The sequence below is a fragment of the Leuciscus leuciscus genome, assembly GCF_965113295.1.
Source record: "Leuciscus leuciscus genome assembly, chromosome: 14".
NCBI classification, from domain to species: domain Eukaryota; kingdom Metazoa; phylum Chordata; class Actinopteri; order Cypriniformes; family Leuciscidae; genus Leuciscus; species Leuciscus leuciscus.
In genome coordinates this window covers 32086133-32111969 of record NC_138738.1, presented here as the reverse complement: position 1 = coordinate 32111969, position 25837 = coordinate 32086133, and the positions used below count along the sequence as shown (strand labels likewise).

The following is a 25837-nucleotide window of genomic DNA, read 5'->3' as shown; positions in this document are numbered from 1 at the left end:
CTTAAAGGTACATTAGCAAAAACTGTGCATTTAATCCTAAGGGCCCTATTTTAATTATCTAAGCGCATGGTCTAAAGCGTACTGCTCAAGTGCACTTAGGGTGTGTCCGAATCCACTTTTGCTAGTTTAACGATGGTAAAAATGGTTGGCGCGCCCAGCGCATGGTCTAAAACGGTTGTCCCTATTCTCTTAATGAATAATGGGTGTGTTTTGGGCGTAGCGTGCAATAAACCAATCAGAGTGTCATTTCCATTCCCTTTAAAAGCCAGTTGCGCTTGCACCATGTCGGGTTGCTATTTACATGGCGGAATTTGCAAGCGGAAAGACTGAACGCTTCTCTTGCGAGGAAACGGATCTGCTCGTGCGCGAGGTTAAAGCGCACAAGCTGACCATCTATGGGACAAGCCGGATTCCACCATATCTTTATGTAAACAATATTAATATTTTACATTGTAATCCTTTTATATTTCATATTTGGCATGTTTGTGTGCTGCTGCGCATCCCTGTGTGTGTAATAAGCAGAGTGTACTTGTGTTGTGCACCCACCTATAGGCGCATATTACTAATATGCCCACAAATAGGCACAAAAAAACTGGCTTAAACTGAATAACAAGTTGCTCTTTGGATCATTTTCAAATCATCCTCATCAGGATTTGCATAAACTGTATGAACCTCAGCTCGGGTGCATGTTGTCATTTTAGTAAAAGTATGCTATACCAAATTTTAAGACATTCTAAAATCCATAAACATGACCAATTGCCATACTAATAATCTAATTTCTAATTTAAAAAAAGTTTTATTATTAACATCATGAAAACTATAACTGAATCCAATTAAAGGGATAGTTCACTTTGAAAAATTTTTTTGGTATGTTTTAGCTTACCTCAAGGGCATCCAAGATGTAGGTGTCTTTTTTCAATTTTGATATTTTTAGGTCAAACCCTTCTTGTCTGTCAGTCATATAATGCAGGTCGATGGTCACTGTCTCAAAGAGCATGCACAGAGTCCAAATTAAAACAATTCCCCGTCGTCCAAATTAAACAATTCCCCATCGTAAGTACACATTGATGGCCTAAGACACGAAACGAGCGGTTTGTGTGAGAAAACGAACAGTATTTATATCGTTAGATATATACAATAGAAGTCGCCTTGGCTACGGCAGTTCATTAAAACGAAACCATAGCCAAGGCGACATCTAGTGTATATATCTATACCCGCCCGCGCTCTCAGATCACTTGGACGTGGCTGTGTTCAAGAGGTAAAAACGATATAAATACTGTTAGTTTCTCACACGATGTTTTAGGCCATCAATGTGTACTTACGATGGGGAATTGTTTAATTTGGACGACGGGGAATTGTTTTAATTTGGACTCTGTGCATGCTCTTTGAGGCGGTGACCATAGACCTGCATTACATGACTGACAGACAAGAACGGTTTGACCTAAAAATATCAAAATTTAAACTACTGCGGAAAAAAAGACACCTACATCTTGGATGCCCTTGAGGTAAGCTAAAACATACCAAAATTTAATTTCAAAGTGAACTATCCCTTCAAGAGAAATAGTCGTCACATTCGACACTATATAATGTGTACATTTCATACATGAGTCACTGTGTTGTTTACAGGCTCTGATTTAGCAGCTTTTGATATTGTTGCTAGTCGTTGCAAAATATAAAAGCACTATTGTTTCATAGTAACCACATCTCTATGCTTCAGGTGTTATCGCTAGGTGCCGACGTGCTTCCAGAGTATAAGCTTCAGACACCAGGCATCAACAAGTTCACCATTCTACACTACAGCCCCTTTAAGGCAGTCTGGGATTGGCTGATTCTGCTGCTAGTCATCTACACTGCTATTTTCACGCCCTACAGTGCAGCCTTCCTGCTCAATGACCTGGAGGAGGAGAGGAGACGTGAGTGTGGTTATTCCTGCAGTCCTCTCAACGTGGTGGACCTCATAGTGGACATTATGTTTATTGTAGACATTCTTATCAATTTCCGGACTACGTACGTCAATGCAAACGAGGAGGTGGTCAGCCATCCAGCTAAGATAGCTGTGCATTACTTCAAGGGGTGGTTCTTCATAGACATGGTGGCAGCCATACCCTTTGACCTGCTCATATTTGAGGCAGGATCAGAAGAGGTGAGCATATGTATATGCAAATGTATGTGTGGTTTGAGTTATTTTAAGAGTTATTTTAAGAACGAAGGCTTTTTCATGCTATTCATATTGTTTAAAGTCTGAGCTTTGGATTTTAACAAATCCATAGTGACAATTTTTTTTTAAATGGTATTAAATATAATATATACCAACAGCTGAGCTTTAATGCTTTAATATGGATAGAGATATGAATATATGACAGGCTGTTTTAGCTTTCTTGCAATAAATATTTTTTAATTTTTATCTAAATACATTATTTACATTATGTAAGCATGAATTTACAGTATGTTTGCACTCTCTCGTTCAGACAACGACTCTGATTGGCCTATTGAAGACTGCCAGACTTCTCCGATTGGTCCGTGTGGCACGGAAGCTGGATCGTTACTCAGAGTATGGGGCAGCTGTCCTCATGCTCCTCATGTGTATATTTGCGCTGATTGCTCATTGGTTGGCTTGCATATGGTATGCAATCGGCAATGTAGAGAGGCCCTATCTAGCGCACACGATTGGCTGGTTGGATAATCTGGGCATGTCCATCGGCAAGCAGTACAACGTCAGTGACCGCTCCTCTGGCCCCTCGATCAGGGACAAGTATGTGACAGCACTGTATTTCACATTCAGCAGTCTGACCAGCGTGGGGTTTGGAAATGTGTCACCAAATACCAACTCAGAGAAGATCTTCTCCATCTGTGTCATGCTCATTGGCTGTGGGTATCAGTATGTCGCACCTTTAAAATTTAACTTATGCCATCACAATCACCAGTACCGCAAAGGTCACTGTGATTTTGCTAAGTAAGACATGTTCCTGGATCAACATATTTTGTTGATCCTGGAACAACATTTCTGTCTAAAAAAATTTTGTCCTAACCCTATCCCTATCCCTGCCCCTAAACCTGCCCATAACTTATCCCTAAAATCAGAGGGAGATGATAGGTGAATAACACTGATGTAGAAGCTTCTAACCCTGCTTGTAAACCTAAACATGACATAAACTTTAAACTTGTCCCTCAAATCTGATTGGTTGATTGAAACGTTCTTCCAGGATCAAAGAAGATGTTGATCCAGGAACATGTTGCACTTGGTCAAATCACGTTCACCCCCGAAACCTACCAATCACAGAAAACATTCTGCATTTTTACATTTTCAATGTTGATTTGATTTGAAAAATGCTGTTTTCCTCATTGAGACCAAAAAATTACCCGTGCTGGCAAAATTAGTTGGAATGCGCACACGCAAATTACAAGCTACAGGCAAAACAAGTGAAATTGTAAAATTTTTATAGAATCTGAGGTTTTCACAAAAATGAGTTCATTAAGCCCTTGTCTAGTGATACCAATGCTCCAGAAAGCAATCAAACATCTAAAAGTATCTTTATTTGTTCGTTTTCTGAGAGGAGTACCTTTCCTTTGTCCATGAAAAAATTCAGTTTTTCTCTGCTCGCTTCTTGTCGTCAAAACTGGCACTTCCCCTCAGCACAAGTTTGATATCTTTTTAAAGCGCTGCATTCCAACTTTGTAAATATTTGATGTCATGAGTCTGAACCAATGAAATGTGATTTTCAAACTCATGCTAATGTAAACAAAATGATCTTACTCGCACTGACTTATACAGATATTATTATTACAGATCCAAAGCATGAGCACAAAGGCCTCAGACAGTGCGCGATCCTGATATACACATAGCATATACACAGAATTACAAAATATCTGTCTTGGCGAGTATTCACACAAACATTATCTGTTAGGTCTTAAGTGAACGTTTGGTTAACTGTTGGGTAAAAACATCTGATGTGTATCATTATATCAAATCAGTGCGGTACAGGTCTTAATATATAGGCTGACTGTTTCATTAATGTTAATCAAACAATTGTGGTATCGTGAAAAAAAAATATATATATATATATTTTTCCTCTAGATCTTTGGTGTTATTATCAGGGATTTTAAGGTATGGTTGCTAGGTGATTTTCTCAAAATTGACTTTGCTGACTTTGATTCCAACAAATCATACATCATTTTGAAGGTTTTTTATTAGAGAATGTGAAAATAACAACTCATTTTTGAAAATTTGCTCATTGCAACTCATTTTGCCAGCACGGGTCACATATTTTAAAATGCAATTTAGTCCTGTGTTGCCAAATTTGTAACATTTGTAACAGAATGTTCAGCATCATTACTCCAGTCTTCAGTGTCACATGATCCTTCAGAAATCATTTCTCAAGAAACTCAAGAAACATTTATTGTTATTATCAATGTTGAAAACAGTGTACTTTTTTTCAGGATTCTTTGATTGCTTTTATCACATTATAAAGGTCTTTACTGTCACTGTTGATCAATTTAATGAGATGATTTCTGATCATGTGACACTGAAGACTAGAGTAATGATGCTGAAAATTCAGATTTGCCAACACAGAAATAAACTGCATTTTAAAATATATTCAAATAGAAAGCAGTTATTTTAAATTGTAAAAATATTTAATTAAGACATTATATAATATTCTATTTCTATTATTCATTATAACCAAAATTTTTTGCATTTTTATTCATCAAAGAATCCTTTAAAAAATGTATCATGGTTTACTCAAAAATATTAAGCAGCAGAACTGTTTTCAACATTGAAAATAACAAAAAACTTGTTTACTTTAGCACCAAATCAGCATATTAGAATGATTTCTGAAGGAATTACAGGAATTGTCACAGGAGTAGATTACATTTGAAAGTATATTAAAAATAGAAAACAGTCATTTTAAATTGTGATAATGTTTCACAATATTAGTTTTAATGTATAAATGTTTTGATCAAATAAATGCCTTGGTGAGCATAAGAGACTTTCAAAAACATTGAAAAAAGAAAAAATCTTTACTTGAATTTATAAATGACTTGAATCCTGACCTTTGCCCCCCTCCTCCCTTTGTATTCTAGCTCTGATGTATGCTAGTATCTTTGGGAATGTGTCTGCTATAATTCAGCGACTGTACTCTGGAACAGCTCGGTACCATCTGCAGATGCTTCGGGTCAAGGAATTCATTCGCTTTCACCAGATCCCGAACCCGCTGAGACAAAGATTAGAGGAGTACTTCCAACATGCGTGGAATTACACCAATGGCATCGACATGAACATGGTACGAACCAGGCTTTTTTTTTTTTTTTTACTAAATATGAATTACTGTCATTGAATGAAAACATGCATTAATGTCACTGTGTTAGCTATATAGTGTTTATAACATATGTATCTTAATCACACAGTATTAATGTCAAATGTGTTCATGTGTCTACGCAGTGATCTGATATGCATTCTCTTTCTTATACGCACTCAAACGGACTGACTTCAACACCCTGGTGAGCAGGAGGTATAGAGTAATGTTTGCTTTTTATCAAAAAAGCTGCAGTCATTTTATCTTAAATGTTTCCATAATGTCTGTATATTTTATAGAAGCATACAGTTGATTTTAAACTGTGCATAACCTTGAGCAGTGCTGGTTATATGCATACCGTTTTATGAGGTAAGGGTAGTCTAAATGTTATAGCCAATCAAAGTAATTAAAGTTTGGTCCATTTAATGACTGATTTTAAATCAAAAACTCTATTCTCAAAACTAATGGCAATGGGTACTTTGACTCATCCTGCACACAGGCATTTCTATTTCAGTTAATTTCCTTCAATTAAATCAGTTTCACTTTGATTGATCTAGGTCATATTGACATTTCCTGTTGTGTTAGGCATCAGATTTAGTTAGTCAGTCAAATAGATAGTTACTGCAGATTAATATATTTCCATGACAGTCATTGTTTTTCCCTGGCTGACATCCCAAATTCAATTTTAAACAAGGAACATAGCGTTTTATAGATGAATCAGAAAAATTGGGAGAAAACGTAATTGGCAGTTGCATTTTCCTCTGCTTAATGTGCCATATATCATGTTTGATGAAGCAAGAGCAAATTAAAGGCTAACACAATGCAATGCAATGCAGCAGAAACAAAGGGTCCCAGATGTATTCTTACTTTGCTTCATCTTTTATGTATTTGCAGTTGAGGGAGACAGGGCTATATTAGCATTGTTTTATCTGATCTCTAACGCAAAGCTCTTAAAAACCGGCAATCATTCTGCCCTCCTTCTCTTCTCCATGGGGAACACTCTTTCTGTCCTTTTCTCTCTCTTCCCCTCTCTGCAGGTACTGAAGGGCTTTCCAGAGTGCCTGCAGGCTGATATCTGTCTTCATCTGAATACAAGTTTGCTCCAGAGTTGCAAGGCGTTCAACGGAGCGACCAAAGGATGCCTTCGGGCACTGGCAATGCGCTTTAAGACCACCCATGCCCCACCAGGTGACACGCTGGTGCATTGTGGGGACGTTCTCACAGCCCTCTACTTTCTCGCCAGGGGATCCATCGAGATTCTGAGAGACGACATAGTGGTGGCTATCCTGGGTGAGCAATGAACAATTAAACAAACCTTCACTATAAGCCTGTAAACCTGCTAGTAAAACCACTAAAACTTCATGGTGATGACATCTCACTAACTTAGAATCTATATTTAAAATGGAGTTTGTTCCATGACTTTCACAAGGTGTCACCATCAGCCCTTGTAAGGGTCAAACCTGTTGTCCTTTGGTTGCCAGGCCAAAGATCTTTTTAACCATTATGCTTTTCTACCACATAATAAATGACCTTGGTTCATATTGTTCTAAAAATGTGTGCATAATCTTTCATCAAAACCTCTCTGAAATTACTTTTTCTGCTGGAACCAAGACTGCACAAGAAGAAAAAAGTAGTAGATCATAGTTTACCATATATCACCCTCCAGTCAAATCCATAAAGGACAAAAATATGTCCCGTTTAACTTCCAGTTGAACATTTTGCCTTTTGGAAGTTAAATGCTTTACAAATGCTGCTAACTTCACATCTAAAAGGCTGGCCTTCTAAAAAAGGAAGTAATGAAAGTAATCTGCTATTTGGATATTCTATATATAAATATATATACACACACACACTGTATAGTACAGTATCAATGTCCAAATAGCAGATTACTGGAATGCTGTGGAAATTGGGTGGCTTAATATATGGCACTTGCACACATCTAAATTTAATATAAACAGCTCAGAGGCTCACAAGGTAATAAAGACTTAATGAAAAAAGTGCTGTCCTTCATTCAAGGATATCTCTCCTGTGATGAGCTCACATGTTTTTATAGATGGAGAGAGACTGAAATAGAGGAAAGCTGAGGGAAAATTAGAGAACGAGGGAGAGAAAGGTTGTAATTAAATAAGAAGATGCGGGAATGAGATTGGCAGCAGTGTGGTGCATGTTTCCCTTGTTCATTAGATTTGCAAGGTGTCACTTAGTGTGACAGAGAGCCCAGAGTGACAGCGCTAGTTTCATTATTTACAGGCACATTAATAAACTCGCGCTCACATGCTTAGAGTCTCCAGTCACATCGGTGCAGCGGGCAGGTGGAGCAGGGTAAGCCGAATTTAAATGGTCCATCCCTCTTCCTACGCAAGCTGGCTTTAACAGAATAAGGCCAGGGGAAGAAAAAGAGACACACACTAACATACTCATGCAACTCAGCAGAAACTTGCCGTACACTGCACGAAATCGCTGAGAGAAGCTACCTCCTGCTTCATATGTACTGTATTCTTAGGTCTCAGTTGTAGAATCACTACCTCAGCAAGAATTTATTGTCTTACGGAAGTGTTGCAGATGGACACTTAATCACTGCTCACTAATTCTGGCTCTGGCCTGGGCTCTGTTACTCTAATATCATATTGCTAATAGGCTCACCTCAAATACTTAATGTGCAATATACAGCACCAATGGCTTTAGCCACGACCCTGAGCCGGATTTAGATACGGTGGCAGGTGGCCACTGCCCAGGTGGCTGTCGTTTGTTTGTTAGGTCTGACCTTTGATATGTATCACTCAATGTTGTTTTCGTCAACGATGACGATAACGAAATGATTTCGTTGACGCACCTTTTTTTTATGACGATAACGCGACGATGACTAGCTAAAAATGGCTCAAAGGTGACTAAAACATGACGAGACGTTTTCGAGTTTTCGTTGACGAGACGGAACGAAAATGATTAAAAGTCTGACGTTCACAATGCATGTCATTTCTGCCTAATTTGCGTGAAATCTATCTGTTTTGAGCTAAAAAAAAAAAAGTATCAGCAATGCTGCCGCTTCCTATCCTTGTTTTGGGTACGCCCACCACCCGGCTGCCGCCATGCCGCGCATCAGATTCCACACAACAACAACACACCTGCGGCTAGTCACTCGCCACACATCTTCGATATGAGGCGCCGGACTGGACAAAAGCGAAACGAACTGCGCGAGCGAGCGACAGTGCGCGAGAGAGACCGAACGTGCACGAGAGAGACCGAGTGTGTCTGCGCGCGAGAGAGACCGAGTGTGTCCGAGCATTAGTTTAGAGGGCTAATTGGTACAAAGTAATATATAATTATTATATAACTTAGATTATAACATAAATTATTATTTAACTAATTATATAATAAAGCCACAATTGCCAAATTAAGAATGTTTTTATTCCTGGCTTTTTTGGAGTAAAACAGTGATTCCACTGTTACCACTTTATCTGTGTGTAATGTTGTAGTAGCTCAAAGTTTTTTGCTGTTTAAACTGTAAACCATTCCTTTATTACTGTGATTACCGGTGAAAATAGCCAATGTGCTGAAATTTTAGAAGAGCATCAATTCATGGAAAAAATATAACTTGAAATATGGGGATAAAAGGTTTCTGCCCAATGCGACAATGAAGTAGCCTACAGCTTGGCAGCACTGCATCTCCATCAATGAGAAAGTCTAGTTTATTATGCAAAGGTTTTAAGGTTAACTGTTGTTTTATGAATTGCAACACTTGCTACAACCTGTCAAACCTAAGCCCACTTCCAATACTTTTTAACCTAAATTAATTTATTAAAGACTACTTTTTTTTTTTTTACTAAAATTGACTAAAACCTTTTTGCGTTTTCGTCGACTAAAACTTGACTAAAACCTTTTTATGTTTTCGTCGACTAAAACTTGACTAAAACTATAAAGTTTATAAGTGACTAAAATGTGACTAAAACTAAAAGGGCTGCCAAAAACAACACTGGTATCACTGCAGAAATGTGCTCAAGAAGCTTGCAGGGGCAATCAATGGAAGCCCATTTCTGCCATGGAACAAAAAAGTTAATTGCAAAAAAAAATCTCGAATTTAGATTTTTTTTCTCAAAATTGTGAGTTTGCATTTTGCAATTCTGACTTTATCTCTTAAGAGGTGCCTAATTTCATTGATGAAAGGGTGTATCTGAGAAAATTGTGTTACAAACAGAAAATTGGCTAAATTTTGAGGTTTTTTTTAGAGATCTAAAGTCCGAATTGTGAGGAAAAAGTCATACCTTTTTTATTCTGTTGTATTTTAATTAAATAATAAGCAAATATCTTATAAAAATAGTACTGTCTTCATAATGTATTCAGTATGTAGTAAGGATTAAGTTAAAAGGTGCTGAAATTTGCTTACAGTTGCTGGTCAAAATTTCGCAAGTTATTTCGAAATCCAGTTATTTCAACATGAATCCAAGCGATCAGAAATTTTGCATGAAGGCGAAAGATTTCCCTGTTCAGATTTTGCAACGGGTTCTGATTGGTCACACGGATTCATCGCATTAATCGACATAAAGCTATGTGGTTTTAAAGTGACTTCTGTGTGAGCTTCATACATTGCTACTACTATAGAAAATAGACTTTTTTTGCACGTAAAATTTAGCCTACATACAATCACACACTCTAATATGGAAACTTGCTTTCCCCTTCTCACTCTTTGTCCATTTCCTTCATTGCTCATTGCTTTCAAATCTTCTCTTCCCTCTCTTGTCCTCTGATCACTGTACACCCACCTCTCAGGTAAGAATGATATTTTTGGAGAGATGATTCATCTGTACGCCAAGCCGGGGAAAGCCAACGCAGATGTTCGAGCGCTGAGCTACTGCGACCTGCACACCATCCACAGAGAGGATCTTCTGGAGGTTCTGGACATGTATCCTGAATTCTCTGACTACTTCCTGTCCAATCTGGAGCTCACCTTCAACCTGCGCGATGAGAACACCAAGGTAAAGCAGCAAGCTATTACTATGTACTTTAAGTTTTGGAATAAAAAAATGTATGTACTATGCAAAAATACACTAACATTCACTATATAAAGCTCTCTCCGCAGTCCACCTGGACCCTTTATGGAAACTAAGTAAAACATCTTCAGAAATCACAGTATTTATAAAACTTTATTAAAGGGATAGTTCACTTTGAAATTAATTTTTGGTATGTTTTAGCTTACCTCAAGGGCATCCAAGATGTAGGTGTCTTTTTTTCCGCAGTAGTTTCAATTTTGATATTTTTAGGTCAAACCGTTCTTGTCTGTCAGTCATATAATGCAGGTCTATGGTCACTGTCTCAAAGAGCATGCACAGAGTCCAAATTAAAACAATTCCCCGTCGTCCAAATTAAACAATTCCCCATCGTAAGTACACATTGATGGCCTAAGACACGAAACGAGCGGTTTGTGTGAGAAAACGAACAGTATTTATATCGTTTTTACCGCTTATACACAGCCACGTCCAAGTGATCTGATCTGACGTGTGCGCAGACTGGTGCATAGATATATACACACTAGATGTCGCCTTGTCTACGGCAGTTCATTGGAACAAATGTCTTTAAGGCGACATCTAGTGTATATATCTATGCACCAGTCTGCGTACACGTCAGATCAGATCACTCGGACATGGCTGTGTATAAGTGGTAAAAACGATATAAATACTGTTCGTTTTCTCACACAAACCGCTCGTTTCGTGTCTTAGGCCATCAATGTGTACTTACGATGGGGAATTGTTTAATTTGGACGACGGGGAATTGTTTTAATTTGGACTCTGTGCTTGCTCTTTGAGATAATGACCATAGACCTGCATTATATGACTGAAAGACAAGAACGGTTTGACCTAAAAATATCACAATTGAAACTACTGCGGAAAAAAAGACACCTACATCTTGGATGCCCTTGAGGTAAGCTAAAACATACCAAAATTTAATTTCAAAGTGAACTATCCCTTTAATCGTATGTGTAATATTACTGTAGATTTGGGCATACAGTGAAAAACACAAACATTGGGGTACAGGTGAAGACATTAGAGATGAAGAGAAAATGGTCAACAGTAGTGTAGACTACAAAAATGTCTGATGAAAAAAAACTGAACAGTATTCTATTATTATTCTGCAACTTGGATAATTTAAATGTCAGTATGAATTAGGCCAGTAGTTTTCACATGCTTCATAATAGTTTACATAAACATTTACAAATAGAAGTCTTAAATTGATACTGGCACCGGCACTGGAGCTTTCAAGCTTTAAAAAGGACGAGATAAAAGATAACTTAAAATAAGAAAATGAAAAGTCATGTAAATGAATGAAACCTATGTAAAACAAATTCTATAGGTCTTATCAAGACCCTTATCAAGTAAATAATGAACAGGAAAAGTCATGGAGCTTTTAAATATTGTCTTCCTTTTTGTGATGAATGGACATAAAATTCATGTTGTTATTCTAATAATCTTCCTTCTCGAGCCATTGAGTTGATTTTCAGAGAATAATGACATCAGTTTTGGTCTGTTCCTTACTTTTATGATGCACTTTTCTGTCATTTTGTTGTTTGACAGCCCCAGTCTCCATTCACTGTCATTATATTTAAAGAATAGTCCTTCAGAAAAGAAACAATTCTTCAGAAAAGTCCTCTTTTGGGTTCCTCAGAAGAAAACCAGTCTGTTTTTTCCATACTAATTTTACTGCAGTAAATAAAGTTAAATGCCGTTTAATGCTTTTCCTAATGTGATGTCATTTCTCGTGTGTGGCAGAGCGCCACCACGGCTCCTCAGAGGAACCTTTACACGGGGATGAGTGACTCAGACACTGAAGACCCTGATGTCAGGACTAAACCCTGCTTTAAGAGGAACCACTCCTCAGGTCAGGACCTTCTCCTCATGTTCTGCTCACATTTCTGTCTTCCTCTCCTCCATTGTTCTCTCCTTTTTTCGGTCTCTCCTTTGTTTCCCTTCCCCCGTTGCCTCCCCTCCTCTTTCCACCCATTTATTTTCTCTCCCCGCTGGGTTTCAAGCTGTTGCCATGGTGATTGTTGGCCACAGACAGATGTTTGTTATTGTGTGGTTGCAACATGCCAGATTTTACCTGAATGGTCAAGAGCTGTTTTATCCCCCGTCCCTGTATAACCTGCTGTTTGGATTATTTATCCCAGCCAAATCTCTCACTCTTTCTCTCTTCCTGGCACACTCTCTTTTTTCTTTGTTCAAGGTGCAGTCTGGATAGTTACCGTGAGAACCATGTGTATAATTCTGTGAGGACGTTGTGTTCCCTCAGGTTCTCCAAGCAGACAGAGCGGGACAGACCAGGAAAGGGGAAGAGATCGAGAGGTTCACATGTTGCCGGGAAGGGAGGAGGAGGAGGAGGAGGAGGAGGAAGAGGACCGTGAGGAAGTGACAACGAGGCCTTTGAGTTTGGGTCAATCCCTTCCTTACAACCTGAACACCATCCATGACACATACAGTAAAGATTGTGTTGAAAACAATCTGTTTCATAAAGGTATAACATACATTAACATACTCATTCATAAGGGTGTCCTACTGTAATAAAAGAAAACTAAGTGGTTGGAGGCATACTGTATCAAGATGTTTATAATGCTCTGTAATACATTTTTAAATTAATCTATTCATTTCTAAACAGTTACAATATGAATATAATATAGTATACAATATAAAAAATTTGGAATGCTGTAATTGTATTAACAACCCTTTCCATGAAGCCTATATAAATAATACATTGTATACACCAGCGCTATAAAAAGTATTGGCAAAAAAAAATTAAGACTGAGTACATAAATTGAATTCATAAATAACTTGAAGAAAACAATGACTCAAACAAGTGCTGCAGTTTTACTGAGACTCTTTACTGTAAAGAAGAGCTTTTGTAATGTGTGAACAGTAGCTGCATCCTTCGAAGGCCGATTGTGTCACCGCGTGTGACGAAGGCTGTCTCGATTCGAAGGCTTATTTAAATGCGGCCTCAAATGAAGGATACAACAGATGGATCCTTCGCTAGTGATGTGGAAAAATTAAGCTTTTCAAAGCTTCGAATAAATTGAACCAATTGATTCGAACTGTTTCGAAGCGTTCGAAACACCACACACTGATGACTGATGACTCCCCTACTGGTCAGATCAGTGGAAATGCAACAAAAACTCAGGCCAAACGTGCATAAAAACACCTTTTACAAACCCATTGCATTTGTTTTATTGAAAATAAAATATATCAAAAATGCAATTGACTAATCATCTAATAAGATTAAATATCAAGTATATGTGTAATATGTGTTTTTTTTATAAAAAAAATTAACAGGCCAATAAGAGACTATTAACTACTATTATTCCTTTTTAATTAAACTTATGTCTAATTAAAACATGTACAAATGTATAAAACTGATCAGAAATCAGGTAAACCCCATAGGCACTTATTTAATGGTTTGTCACTAGGGGGCGATCTTAGTGAATTGTCCGCCAGCAGTGAACCACTGAAATTTCCAAAATGTTTCGAAACAGTTATGACATGAAATCACGTGCCTTTGGAACTTTGATACATGCTCCAAACTACTGATTCGAAACAAAAGATTCATAAAGGTTTCGAAGCTTCATGAGGCACTGTTTCGAAATCGCCCATCACTATCCTTCGCAGCCTACCCTTGCCCAGAATTCATTGCGCGCTGGTGACAACAAGAGTTTTTTGAGAGAGATTGGTGGATCAAATTTTTTTAATGTAAGTATTGGGTTTTAACTTAACGAATATCTAATGATACAAATATAAAAATTAAAACTTTAAAGCAGTTTAAATGTTGTCTTAAATTTTACAAAGATGTGATTTATATATATTTTATACTCTTTATTATCTACAGAATTGGACCATGGTGAAAATATTTAGACAGGTTTTGAAACCTGTTTTGTTTTCAGACCGTTGAATGTAACTTTCAAAAAAATCCAGTACAAACGTTTCTGCCGCTCATCAACGGCAGCTGTCACAGTTGCTAGGCGACAATAACCATCCATCCCATTTAACAACACTTGGTCCGACCTTCGCGGTCTTGGAAGGCGTGGCCTTTGAGTCCAAGTCCTTTGAAGGATGCAGCCTCTGAATTGGGACACAGCTAATGACTGCTGATATAATTACACAGCCAGGGAGCTTTCCTCTCTATTCTTCTCTCATTCTTCTTCCTGCTCTCTAAATATTACAAAACGGCCCTAGAGCTCATGATTAGACTGAGCTTGGTGTAATATCTTGAGGCAAACACATTCTTATGGCTTCTGGGTATTGCTTCTGTTATATTAAGGGACACTGGTGCAGTCTGGAGATTATTAATGACGTACATGTTTGTGTATGTGTGTGTGTGATGTATAATTTGACTTGTTGGAGTGCCGTATGTTTTATTATAGTGTGTATGTAATCTCTGTGTGTGTGTGCAGTACAATTGACATACAAGCACGTTGACCTTACATATGTGTGCATGATGCATTAAGTTTGTGTGCATCTGGCATGTTGTGTGTGTGTCTGTGATTAACTGCACTGGGACTTGTGTTTCTCTAGATGTTCGTGTTGAAGAATGGCCTTGTGGGAATGCAGATGACTCAGCGAAATCTCGGGACAGAGAAGGAGGAGACGACTCTGAAAGTGACATCACATTCGGTGAAATGGAGCAAAGACTGGATCTACTACAGGAACACCTGAATAGGTGAGAGAGAGAAATGGAGTTAAAGTAGGTCACATGAAAGAGTACATAAAGAGAAAACATGTTGAAACATCAACTTTAACATCCAGAACATTTTGTGCTTTTGATAGAATGGTGCCTACCACCATCTGCTGGTCACAGACGGTATTGTACTTCTGCGTCAATATGTTTGTGTGTGTTTGTGTAGGCTGGAAGCACAGATGACTTCAGACATCCAGGCTATTTTACAGTTGCTCCAGAGGCAGAGCGCTTTGGGACCTCCAGCGTACAGCACTGTGGCCGTCAGCCCAGAGTACCACAAACCTGTGCAGCCTGTCACCGCCATGCAGACACGGGTAACACACAGGCTGTGTTCACAATGGAAAGCTAGCGTTGATACAGCACGTTATACACTCAGAGAACCCCAGCAACCAATAAAAACACCCTAGCAACTGCTTTACAATCACTGAAAACACACTTACAGCAAGGTGACCAGATTCCTAAAATGAAATATGGGGACATTTCCTTACATTTGTCATCTTTTTTTAATTGTTGTGGGTTCCATAATACTATATTACAATTAAGAATTATGATTGAAGAATCAAACTGACCCAAACTGGTTTTAATACAATTTACACTGTAAAAAAGTGGAAGTAAGGTGTTTTCAGTAAATGCTCAAGACTTGCGGTTCTTTAGCCGCTATAGGTAAATATCTAGAAGAATAACCAGTAGAGTCCAGTAAACGCTACAAACCAATGTGTTTATAATTATAGTACATCAAAATAATTTGGTAAGAAATACCAGTTTGCAATATCAGGCAGCATAATGAGATGTTCTGTACAGCTAAAAATAACCGGAAGCAGAAGACACCGGAAGCCAGACACATTAAATTTACAAATTACCGCATTGGCTCCTACGTGAAAAATAAGGTGGATATTACAACAAAAATATGACTTTACAAAATAGATAAATGAAACAAAAAAAAATTTAAATCAAAATACAAATTTAATTGAAATATCTTTTACATTTACTAATTGTAATTAATATTTTCATTTTGACAAAATAAAAAAATACAAATATTTTATGTCTGTGCTTTTGGAGACTATGTTGGCCAGGCTTGTTTTGCAGTGTATTTGCTCAGATTGCTGTTGATTTTGGTTGAATTTGCAGTAGCATACTAGCATACTGCATTCGAACGGCAGAAACGGCAGCGTTTAATGTGTTTTCTTCTTTGCAGAGTCCTGATCTAGAGAACGTCTGCAAAGACTCCACGCCTGCCGTTACCATGGAGATGACCTCTGATGTCAGCACGGCGACTCCATTTGTGACAGACCCAGAGTGGGAGGCAGGCCTGGGACTGAAACCATTGGAAAAGGAGCTCTCTGCATCACAGCAGCCAAGATCTTTCCAGATGTCAGCCAGACAAGCGTCTCTCCCAGATTCGTCACCCGGAGGCGGATTGACGCCGGGTCTCCACAGGCCCTCCTCTGATCCTGGGCTTCCAGGGCAGTAACATAAGGTCAAAGGTTTTGATGGTAATGAAGCAGAGTCCAATAACAACTAGGTTAAGTTCTAATAAGCTGAATTGTGAATAAGAATGCCTCATAGAGGAATCTCACTCCTGTATGCTTTCATGTAACTATGCATATAGAGAACAAACACTACAGTAAGCTCAGTCTCCTCCCTTCTACAGCTAGACTCAGGGTAGAGAACACCAAACCAAGAGTCGTATGCAAAGAGCTTAAAACAACCTTCCATGTCCCTAATAGTTACCTTAAAAATGCTGTAGTTGAAAACAAAAGCAGTTGAGCAGATACATTAATGCAGAATGAATCAGTTTGAAGGTTGTTCATTTTGTAAATACATAGAGTGCTTTTCAGGAAGTAACATACTGGACATACAACCATGTTAATGAGAGAAAGATGCATGCTAGGGGGATAAAAAATGCAGGTTTTTTTTTTTTTTTTTTTTGCATGTTTCTTAAAACACTTGCATTGCTAAATTGGTGACGTGAGCTCGTTTTTTTTTTTGTTCTTACATTACCTATTTGAGAATTACATGTATTTAACTATGAATTTCCTGGTATTCAGGAAGAATCTTTACTTGAACTGAACTCTGCAAAGCAAAGCCTCATCATGAAAACTGTTGTCATCATCTCAAAATATCACATTATTCTACCCATATCAGATTTCCACTGCACCGTTACATTTAACAACGACACACTGTCCCTTCAGAGCCAACGTAACATTTTAGCATTGTCAGTATTGCAACATCATGTCTCAGTATTGAATTTGACTAAACCTTTTTGGTCCAAGTGAGTGTGACCATTCTATGGCCCTCATGGTGGGTAATTCAAACCACAGATGAGTGCTGTATCTTCCCAGAAACAGTTAACACTTTAGGGGTCATTCTTAATCCTGGGTTTGCTATCAATCTCATTTACCCCATAAATAGGCATTCACAAATGCAGCTCACAACCTGTTTTAATAACTGCTTGTCCATCTGAGGAAATGTCGCCACATAGATCCGCTCTGGTCTTTGCGGTTTGAGAAAAGCTTATGAATATTTAATAAGGTAAGCACTGAGGCAGTTTATGATTAGCTAATTCTGTTGCTAAAAAATCTCACCTTTGGATTCTAGCACTCTTAAAGCAAGGTTAACACTTCATTTCCCATGGTTATATGCAGTGCTAATTCAATGTCTTTACCCCTTTCCCTTAGTTTTGCACTCTCACGTGAATGTGCAAAACTAAGGGGAAGAGGTAAGACAGAATTGTGATTGGGCCTACAACTGGCCCTGTGGAAAGCCTTTTGTGTTATACATGCTTTTTGTCCCTCATTCCTTTATGCAGTTTATGGATTCATTTTAGAAGGTTCTTACATTCTAGAGCTGTAGCAGTGTTATAGTTTAATTTGTATCTGTAGAAATATATCTGGATAACGCGATCTGCAGGAGAAAACACTAGCTTTTGTAGCAGCAGTCATCCCTGGCCTTCCAGAAGATAGATCTACGTTAACAGAACCTATTAAACGCACACTTTTAGTCTTGCAGTGTAACATGACAGGGAGTTCATGTGTAGGAGGACTGCATGTTTAACCAAAGTTAGTTAGTAGACGTAATCACTTAATCCACATTTAATGAGATGCATTGAAGCACACCGTCTTCCTAGTGTCTGCTAAAACAGAAAAAGCAGAAAAAATGTATGCATGTTTAGTAATTTGCTCATAGGGCCACCAGATTTAGAGCTTCTGCATGAATGGATGAATCTGATTGGTTGGCTGAAATCTGGAGGCGGAGCATCATGACATATCGTATGCGAAAGAGGCTCTAAATCCTCATCTTTCATCACACAGATATGTGGTTGGCCGTCATCATCACTGGCTCGTGTGACCGCTGTGATCACAGCATGCACTGACCTAACAGTTTCCTGTGAGATGGTCCAAGTCATGTCTCGTGTTTTAGTAAGTTGGCCGGAGTGGGTTTGCCGTAGGGGTGTTTCTGGGACGAGGACACGTGCCAGTGCGGGAAGAGAGCAAGAGAAGGATACGATATTATTGCGATCTTTTGCACAAACTCTTTAAACATCTTGTACAGTGTCACTTTTTAAAACTAGTGCGGTTCACAAAATTGTTTTTATGCATTTTTTTTTAAATGTTTGACACTGTATTTTATACAATGCAACACATAACAGCAGGTTAGAATGTTTTCTTCCTTGGGTATATTGCTATGTATTATATTTATGCTGTATATTGTGAATATTACAAGAGTTAATGCACAACTCTGTGAATTAATAAAGGACAGAATGCTTAATTTACAATGTTGCACAAGATCGTTTATGGAAAAAGCACTTTATTGCTCTAAGAACCTGTGGAAAACCTAAACAAGACACTTTGTTTGCACTTCCATCTGCAAAATCCTTTTGAAGCAAGTCTGTACATGCTGTGGCCATCTTGGTAACTTTCCAGAGACACACAGAATTGTATATAATTGGCGGAAAAAAAACGACTGCCAAATCTAAATGTTAATAGTTTGGTCCAAAAGTATGAGACCACTATTACATTTCTCCTGTTTTGCATTATTAATTTACATAAAAAAATGTATTTCATATTTCTAATTCATATACATCATAACTTTGATTAACTTTTTTTCAAAATCCTAAAAAAAATATTTCCAGGTTTCCATACAGTAAGTCTTGGAGGTTTGCATCCCACTGTATGTAAATGACAACAATATAATATATTTTGCTTTTATAGCTCAAATCAGGCTAAAAACAGTTTAAAGTGTTACAGTCCAACTAATGCACACTGTAGAGTAAGAAAGCCCAGGTGACCTTTTTCCTGTGTTTCTCAGCATCACACACTAAGCAGCAGAGCGACCCCTGCAAGAACCCATTTTGCTGGCCTCTCTCTGGTCTTAAGGCTGAAGGTCCAGATATACGTGTTAGCACGTAGTTTGGTTTTATAGACGGGGCATTCGTAGGTATTGCGCGTCTCCTGGCGGTCGTTCGGGATGGCTCGAACAGCTATAACAGGCATGCTGGGAGTCAGTTCCTTCAGGCGGGCTTCTGTGATTGTCCCACCCTGAATATCCCAGCGTGCACCTGCAGTCACAAACACTGACTTTAGAATCAAATGAGCATTTTGATTGACTGATGGAAATGCCCTGTGATTGGCTAAAACTGTTGTATTTAGATGGATGATACAGACCCTCCATGTAAAGGCCATAGATGTAGGCTCCCTCTCTGGCCGGCTGGTTAAACTCCTCTTTAAACTTCTTGGTCACATCCACCGTCAAATTCATCTTGTCCAGCGGCCATTCGTTCTTGCGTGCCAAACTCTGCATCACAGCTTCAAAGACATAAAGTGTGTGTGATGCAAATGAATGAATGTAAAATTGTAAATAGGTCCTCTGAAGGAAATGTCTTGCACTGCTGTTCAAAGGTTTGGGGTGGGGGGTGTCGGAAGAAATGTCATTAAATTGATCTAAAGTGACAGTAAAGAAACAATGTTACACAATATTTCTATTTCATATAAATGCTTTTGAACTTTCTATTAATCAAAGAATCCCCCAAAAAAGTATCATGGTTTCCTCAAAAATATTAAGCAGCACAACTGTTTTTCTAACATTGACAATAATAAGAAATGATACTTGATCACCAAATCAGCATATTAGAATGATTTCTGAAGGATTATGTGACACTGGAGTAATTATTGCAAAAAATTCAGCTTTGCCATGACAGGAATACATTTTAAAATATATATAAAAATAGAAATACATATCAAATAAATATGCATAAGAGACCTAAAAAAAAAAAAAATATATATATATATATTTTTTAAATCACACCAACCCCAAACATTTGAACGGTTGTGTATATTTATAATTGTTCTAATTCTTTATATATGCGCTTGTCTGTGTTTTACTGCACCTGTTAGAAACGACTGAGGGTTAAATAAACCAGAGATCCAGACCACACTAGGCAGAGAGAGATCATGAGTCCAACTATCTAACTCTCTACAGCGCAGTAACACGTCATTGTACCTGATTGGACGGACACACACACACACACACACACACACACACACACACAGACATCACATATACAGGTATCATAAAACCATACAACGGTTATATAGTTCCAAAACTTAGTGAGTTGCCCAGCTAAAATATAATATCTACATAATACCTACAATACAACATAAACTCTCATAATATCCTAAGAATATTTTATTTCAGCTAATTGCCAAGACAACATTTCTCATTTTAGTTTAAGTTGAGGTACTAAAAAAAGTACAAAAGCACACAACAAATATATTAAAACTTTAACTAAAAATGAAACCAGAAAATACTAAAATAACTAAAATTAAAATGAAGACAGAAAATATAAAAATAAATCAAATTAAAAACATTAATTAAAAAAAATATAATAGCATATCAATGATACTGCTTACCACTGTCCGAGGCTGTATATAGAGGGGTAGGCCAGTCTGGTCCAGGTATCGGGAACATTATCAAAAAACAAAGCTGTCTGTATCTGCTCCATCTCGGATGAAATTGCCAGCTCTCCCTGCCAGAGAAAAGAAGAAAATAAGGTTTACGCTAATAGTCAAAAGCCTGGCCTCACAAGCATGTGCCTAAAGTCTTAAACAAGAAGAGACTGTGACCAAGCAGAGTTCATTAATCTGAAATCAATCGATAATAAACTGGCACAGAAGAAAATTCCAATAACAGCACACCTTCAGCCCCAGGTCCAGCTCTTTGAGCGAGCGTCTGATTTCATTGAGGAGCATGTTCATACGCTCACACTCCTGGAAACACACCAGAATGTAGGGCGAGCGTTCGGCTGTTTTGGACGTGATGTCAGACATGTTGTACTCTTCTGGTAGCTTCTCCAGGATGTCATCCAAGATTGTCTTCACCTGAAACAGCAATGGCTTAAACCTTTAGAAAGCTGTCCGTCCCCACAACCAATGATCTTTCAAAAGCTCAGAACCAGACCTTCTCTTCAGTGGTCTGTGAGGCTCCTTCACCCATGTTGGAGTCTCTGTACTGCAGCTCCAGAAGAGTGTGGAAGAGGCTGTCTGACGTCACCGTAAGAAACTCAATCTCAGCGTTTGGATGAAGCCCATAATGCACTGGGCTTTCGTGGGGCAGCATCTCATCTATGTACGCATGATAGCCTTGGTAATCCAAGTTAGAAGGCACAACTAATCCTGGGGCCAGTGACAACTTCCTGTCGAACTGAAAGGATAATGAGTTAGTTTGTGTTTGTAAGACGAAATATTTATCAAGAGCCAAAATATTTGGGATCAACCAATATTGAAAATCAAATTATCCAATACAAATAAACCGATTATTATTTTCATGTTTTGGCCAATAAATGGAAGATATTAAAATTCAATAGTAATACTTTACAATAAGGTTCCATGTGTTAACATTAGTTAACCACATTAGTTAACTACATTAGTTAACATGAGCTAACACTGAAAAATAATTCTAAAGTATTAAAGTATTATTAAGTATTATGTATTAATCATAGTTCATGTTATTTTCAACATTTACCAATGCATTAGTAGAACCAAAGGTTTTATCTGTTAATATTGTTTAATGGACCTGAGCTTACATGGACTAACAAAAGAACAGATGTATTTTTATTAACTCATGTTAACGAAGATTTATAAATACTGTAATAAATGTGCTCATTGTTACTTAATATTAGTTAATGCACATATGGCAAATGCATATGAACGTATATTTTTCAATTAAAAATTTTTTTTTTTGAAATAATGGCCGATAACCAATTTGATTCAGTATAAATTGTCCATCCATCCCCACTAAAAAACTAAGATCAATCATTTTAAATGCTAGAAGTGGATTGAAGCATCACAACATTATTATGTGCATTATAAAAGATAGATAAACAATCTTTTGTAAATATACTTGAATGTAATTCTATGTGATTCTTTGAAATCATATTTTTGCTATTATATAACACTAATTTAATATAAATCAAATTAAGTGCATCAAGTCCACAACTAAATATCCCACATCAGCTGATAAATCTTCTGGACTGATCAATCAAATAAAATATTACCACGCTGACTTGTATTTTACCACAGTCTTGGTACACTTTGTTGAGTGTTTGTGCATTCATTGTGTTTGTGCAGTGTGTTTGTGCAGTCAGTGTGTTTGTGCAGTGTGTTTGTGCAGTCAGTGTGTTTGTGCAGTGTGTTTGTGCAGTCATTGTGTTTGTGCAGTGTGTTTGTGCAGTCAGTGTGTTTGTGCAGTCATTGTGTTTGTGCAGTGTGTTTGTGCAGTCAGTGTGTTTGTGCAGTCATTGTGTTTGTGCAGTGTGTTTGTGCAGTCATTGTGTTTGTGCAGTGTGTTTGTGCAGTCAGTGTGTTTGTGCAGTCATTGTGTTTGTGCAGTGTGTTTGTGCAGTGTGTTTGTGCAGTCATTGTGTTTGTGCAGTCAGTGTGTTTGTGCAGTCAGTGTGTTTGTGCAGTCAGTGTGTTTGTGCAGTCATTGTGTTTGTGCAGTCATTGTGTTTGTGCAGTCATTGTGTTTGTGCAGTCAGTGTGTTTGTGCAGTCAGTGTGTTTGTGCAGTCAGTGTGTTTGTGCAGTCAGTGTGTTTGTGCAGTCAGTGTGTTTGTGCAGTGTGTTTGTGCAGTCATTGTGTTTGTGCAGTCATTGTGTTTGTGCAGTCATTGTGTTTGTGCAGTCATTGTGTTTGTGCAGTCATTGTGTTTGTGCAGTGTGTTTGTGCAGTCAGTGTGTTTGTGCAGTCAGTGTGTTTGTGCAGTCAGTGTGTTTGTGCAGTCAGTGTGTTTGTGCAGTCAGTGTGTTTGTGCAGTCAGTGTGTTTGTGCAGTCAGTGTGTTTGTGCAGTCAGTGTGTTTGTGCAGTCAGTGTGTTTGTGCAGTCAGTGTGTTTGTGCAGTCAGTGTGTTTGTGCAGTGTGTTTGTGCAGTGTGTTTGTGCAGTGTGTTTGTGCAGTCATTGTGTTTGTGCAGTCATTGTGTTTGTGCAGTCATTGTGTTTGTGCAGTCATTGTGTTTGTGCAGGCAGTGTGTTTGTGCAGTGTGTTTGTGCAGGCAGTGTGTTTGTGCAGTGTGTTTGTGCAGTCATTGTGTTTGTGCAGGCAGTGTGTTTGTGCAGTGTGTTTGTGCAGGCAGTGTGTTTGTGCAGTGTGTTTGTGCAGTCATTGTGTTTGTGCAGGCAGTGTGTTTGTGCAGTGTGTTTGTGCACTCATTGTGTTTGTGCAGTCAGTGTGTTTGTGCAGTCAGTGTGTTTGTGCAGTCAGTGTGTTTGTGCAGTCAGTGTGTTTGTGCAGTCAGTGTGTTTGTGCAGTCAGTGTGTTTGTGCAGTGTGTTTGTGCAGTGTGTTTGCGTGTGCGTGTGCGCGTGCGTGCGTGCGTGTACCTGATTAGGTTGCATGTATTCTTCCAGGTAAGTTCTGCACAGTCTCCTGTCCCAGTCATCAGTAATGTGACCTCCATACATGATCTCACCAAACAGGTAACGAAGGTCTTCCCATGGTACCTGTGCAACACAGGTTTGTTTACATGGCTCAGTATTACATACACTCTCTCACCATATCAGCAGAATTAGTAGCTCTTCCAAAATGATTTCCATGTTTATATCAGTTACCAACAAATGGAATAATACATTACGGTTACATTTTAATTATAGATCACAATGTTTCTAGTGAGGCCTCTGGAGATGGTTAATGTGGTTGTCTGTGAATTACACACCTGTGAGTTGGCTTCTAGGTAGTTGTAGAGCACATTCACTGATATGGTGAGATCCCCTGTGTTAAAAGGGTACTTCCTGTTCCAGCCCTGTGGCCCAAATTTCCTCCTTTCAGCCACACAAGCGTGAAAATAACACAGCGAGAACAGGATGGTCTTAAACTCCTGCTCACGGGAACACTGGTCCAGAATGTCCTGCATTCACAACACAAACAAACGGGCATGTAACCAAAAGAGTTCCTGTAATGCAATGTTCTCATTTGACTTAATCATACACGAGCAAAGATTTTGTGTTACATCTCATCCTTAACAAGTCTGAAGCCTTACAAAATTGTGTTCCTTTGTTCGTCACAGCCTATCAAAACATATTTGATGTTTAATATACAGCTATTTAAGCAGGATTTTGGTGTGGGTGGAGCCACCAGCACAGCATGATCAAAACAAAGAAATGTCATCACGACTTGAGTTCATTTGGTTTAACCTGATCAAAGTTGTCCAGAGCAGCATGTAGGTTGGCCAGCATGCCTGTGGGTGGCTCGTTAGTGATTTTTATGGAATTTTCCAGAATTCCCTGTGGAATGATGTGTTCCTGTGGAGTGGGAGAGGGTTCTGCACTCATGAACACTCTGTAGTCTTGGTGACTGTTCTCACAGCAACATTCGAGAAGCTTCTCAAGACTTCCCAGCCACTTTGCCACCAGGTGAATGTTCTAGAAGAAATGCATGCATTTGCATAAGCTATATGCATAAAACAACAGAAATATACAGTATACAGATCAAAAGACACACCTGTAAAATGACCCAGTGGCCCTCTCTAGAGGCCTTTTCCATGGCAAGTTCAGCCACAGATTCCTGGCCCTGTCCTAGAGACACATTATGGAGCTTCCCCAGATCTATTGTGAAACCCAGCTTCTTGCCTAAACGTGCACAGAAATACACAGGCTTTCTTCACAATGTCATTTCAAACACTGTTTTTAGGCATATCGTATTCAAATCTAATGTTTTCTGAACCAGTGCAGGGTCATGATGCAGTACCACAGTCAAGATGATGGCACACTCTCTTTGACAAGCTAAACGTTAAAGATTCATGCATGAGATAAAAGAGGAGCCAGTATGTATTTTTACCCAGAGACTCGACATCTTTTAGAGGGTCCACTCCAGGGGACAGGATGAAGAATACAGGGGAAGCAGGACCGCACTCTTTGAATGATCGTGCAAACTCCATCTTCCTGCTCTCGGTGTACTGCACACCTAGTTTCTCTTCCACAAAGTTCCTACACACACACACACCTATGTTTTTGTTTTCTTGATGGGGACTTTCCATTGACTTTTATTGTTTTTATTCTAAGCTTATCTTAACTCCACCCCTAAACCTATTGCATTTTTAAATATTAAAACTTTATTTAGTGTGATGATTAACCGGTTAGTCCATCCAAAAATGAAATTCTGTCATCATTTACTCTCCCTCATGTCGTTCCAAACTTCATCTTCGAAAAAATAAATGATGATATTTTTAATACTCTCTATTCCTTTCCTGTGCAACCAACATTTTTAAGCTTCAAAAATGACATGAAGACATCGTAAAAGTAATCCACAGTCCATATTAATCCAGGTGTTCTGAAAAGACAC

The 25837-nt window shown here is 38.4% G+C and overlaps 2 protein-coding genes across 4 annotated transcripts in view; one reads left to right on the top strand and one right to left on the bottom strand.

The window, feature by feature from the left end:
• The window catches only part of LOC309513756 (potassium channel, voltage gated eag related subfamily H, member 7), a 77656-nt gene extending 58876 nt beyond the window's left edge, over positions 1-18780 (top strand). For 2 of the 3 annotated variants that reach the window (XM_082189747.1, XM_082189746.1), the window contains 10 exons: positions 1718-2143; positions 2469-2868; positions 5080-5279; positions 6338-6581; positions 10056-10261; positions 12050-12158; positions 12570-12791; positions 14840-14984; positions 15169-15316; positions 16198-18779. In XM_082189747.1, the coding sequence (XP_082045873.1) occupies positions 1718-2143; positions 2469-2868; positions 5080-5279; positions 6338-6581; positions 10056-10261; positions 12050-12158; positions 12570-12791; positions 14840-14984; positions 15169-15316; positions 16198-16473 (2376 nt within the window). In that variant the 3' untranslated portion in view covers positions 16474-18779. Of the gene's footprint in view, positions 1-1717; positions 2144-2468; positions 2869-5079; positions 5280-6337; positions 6582-10055; positions 10262-12049; positions 12159-12569; positions 12792-14839; positions 14985-15168; positions 15317-16197 lie in introns of all 3 variants that reach the window. The other variant, XM_082189745.1, reaches the window with a different exon arrangement.
• A 192-nt stretch (positions 18781-18972) lies between these two features.
• Positions 18973-25837, bottom strand: part of dnah9l (dynein, axonemal, heavy polypeptide 9 like) — a 47966-nt gene continuing 41101 nt past the window's right edge. Inside the window, exons 75-85 of the mRNA XM_082190144.1 lie at positions 25334-25482; positions 24998-25125; positions 24691-24918; positions 24213-24404; positions 23881-24000; positions 21459-21701; positions 21197-21379; positions 20912-21027; positions 20389-20501; positions 19667-19807; positions 18973-19560 (exon numbers count right to left, since the gene is read on the bottom strand). Coding sequence (XP_082046270.1) covers positions 19313-19560; positions 19667-19807; positions 20389-20501; positions 20912-21027; positions 21197-21379; positions 21459-21701; positions 23881-24000; positions 24213-24404; positions 24691-24918; positions 24998-25125; positions 25334-25482 — 1861 coding nt within the window. The 3' untranslated portion in view covers positions 18973-19312. The remainder of the gene's footprint in view (positions 19561-19666; positions 19808-20388; positions 20502-20911; positions 21028-21196; positions 21380-21458; positions 21702-23880; positions 24001-24212; positions 24405-24690; positions 24919-24997; positions 25126-25333; positions 25483-25837) is intronic.